This window comes from Drosophila mojavensis, unplaced genomic scaffold, assembly GCF_018153725.1.
Source record: "Drosophila mojavensis isolate 15081-1352.22 unplaced genomic scaffold, ASM1815372v1 contig_81, whole genome shotgun sequence".
Taxonomy (NCBI): domain Eukaryota; kingdom Metazoa; phylum Arthropoda; class Insecta; order Diptera; family Drosophilidae; genus Drosophila; species Drosophila mojavensis.
The window spans coordinates 4,358,666-4,360,881 of record NW_025318907.1 but is presented as its reverse complement, the minus strand read 5'-3'; the positions used below and the strand labels follow the sequence as shown (position 1 = coordinate 4,360,881).

The 2,216-nt window shown below is 38.8% G+C and overlaps 1 protein-coding gene across 2 annotated transcripts; it reads left to right on the top strand.

Moving 5' to 3' along the window:
• The first annotated feature begins 694 nt into the window (after positions 1-694).
• LOC6580712 (suppressor-of-stellate-like protein) lies at positions 695-1,977 on the top strand. Of its 2 annotated transcripts, none has more exons than XM_015164382.3 (3): positions 695-850; positions 950-1,493; positions 1,554-1,977. In XM_015164382.3, the coding sequence occupies exons 2-3, from the start codon at positions 1,066-1,068 to the stop codon at positions 1,789-1,791; spliced, it is 666 nt and encodes a 221-aa protein (XP_015019868.1). In that variant the 5' UTR covers positions 695-850; positions 950-1,065; the 3' UTR covers positions 1,792-1,977. The 2 variants fall into 2 exon arrangements, with proteins under 2 accessions (XP_015019868.1, XP_002006515.1); XM_002006479.4 differs by having other exon boundaries at positions 945-1,493.
• Positions 1,978-2,216: the final 239 nt, after the last annotated feature.

Here is a 2,216-nt window from a genome sequence, read left to right as displayed (position 1 = left end):
GATTATTAATTATTGGGGCGGCAAGTGCATTGCAATACTCCAGGGCAAAACACTTTAAATGGACCATTGACTGGACTCAGATAATTTGAAGTGTGAAAAATATGAAATTCCTTTTCTCTTAACTAGCTTTCAATATTAAGTGGAGCTGGACTCAGTTCAATTGGTTTGTTTTTTCAACAGTTTGGAAGAATAAGATCTTTATATTCCTTTTATTTAAATAATAATACAAATTTATTCACACCCTCATCGGTTTGGTGATACTATTGTACAAATTTTCTGTACTTTCTTTAGGCTATTTAATTATAGTTTTAGTTGACTCTATTTTTGTCAATACCTAAAAAAAAAAAAAAAAAAAAAAATTAAATAAAATAAAATAAAATATATATGTATGTACATACATACCTATTTAGGCTACTTTTATTTGACGAACCCTCTAAATAAATATAACCCGTTGTACTCTATTCCATCTCTAGTGCTGTGTGTAGAGTGTTCAGTTAACAGCAGTCAGTGAATCTCTTTAAAAGAACACTGTATATATATTAGCATAAGGACTCTCAACAAAGTGAGTGCTATTTAATGCCAAAACTTATTAATTATAGAAGTACCTGAATATCATTCACAACACTGCTCTACAACAAATCAGTAAGCTCTTCACATTGAAAAAAACAGTAAGCTGACTTCAGTAGTGTGAGAGAGAGAGAGAGAGATAGAGAACTATTCAGTCGGCTGTCAGTCTCAAGTTAAGTGCGCACACATTAATATTTTCACATTTTGAACTCAGAGCAAAAGATTTTTAGGAATTGGTCAAACTGAGCAAGACTAATTAATACAAACAGAAGATGTCGTACAAGTAAGTGCAGTAGAGCATAGTTGCTATGAGATTCGTCATGTGCATACTCATATACATATATCTACTTATATATATACATTTATATATGGAAAAGTCAAGTTGATACGCCCGATGGCACTTGGATTGGTTGGTTCGTTAATCTGCAGGTGAACAGATTTCTGTGCCGCGTGCCCCAGGAGTACATCGAGGACAAGTTCAACTTGACTGGGCTGGATATGTTGGTGCCCAACTTTCATCAGACGCTGGATGCCATACTCGACCTGGAGTTCGACACGGAGTACGGCTTCAATCCAATGGACGCAGACCCCGAGCTGACGGCCCAGCTGTATGGCCTGATCCACGCTCGCTACATACTGAGCATGCGGGGCATCGACGACATGTGCCTCAAGTATCAGCGCGGCGACTTCGGCATATGTCCGCGCATCTACTGCGACGGGCAGCTGGTGCTGCCAGTCGGGATGTCCGACAGCGTTGGCGAATCGCATGTGAAGGTCTACTGTCCACGCTGCAGGGATGTCTATCAGCCGCATGCACGCTGCGCTCACCTGGACGGCGCCATGTTTGGCACCAGCTTCCCCCACATGTTCTTCATGCAGCTGCCGCACCTGTTGCCGGAACCGCCCCTTGAGAAGTATACGCCACGGTTAGCCCACATCAATTGCTACTCCACTATTACAATTCCACTAAGCATCTCCCTCCGCAGCATCTACGGCTTCAAGCTGCACAAGTCAGCGCTGCTGCCGCCTGAACACCCTGAGCCCGATATCAAAAACACCATTTCCACAGACAGCGTCAACAACAACAACAGCAACACTAACGTCAGCAGCGGCAAAAGCTTACCCCTCATCCCAATGGTCTCTCCGCCCGCCGTCAAAGTGAGCCAGAACAGCTCCCCAACCATTGGTCCGCCCATGCACCGCTTTAACTTTACAATTAATTAAATTTCAACTTACACATATACTTGTAGACTTTATATATACGTACATATATGTATATTCCCAAACATTTCAAAATATTCCCAAACATTCCTAAATATTCCTAAATTTTAACAATCCAAAAATGTATATCAAGAGTTTGTGTAGGGATAGAGAGCAAGCGAATTGTTTATAAAAAAAAATTTAATTTAATATAATATGGATTGATAATACAATGCAATATAAAATAATAATAAAATGTATATAATAATAGCTGAAAAAGTAAAATGAATATTGAAGTCTGCAGCTTTATTGCCTTGCGTTCATTCGGACTTTGATATATAGATACATTATATATATATGCAATAGTTAGTCAGGTCTCGTTCGATATTATATACAAATGCATATAAGTATAAACTGTTGTAAAATAAATTTATTTATGTATATAAATA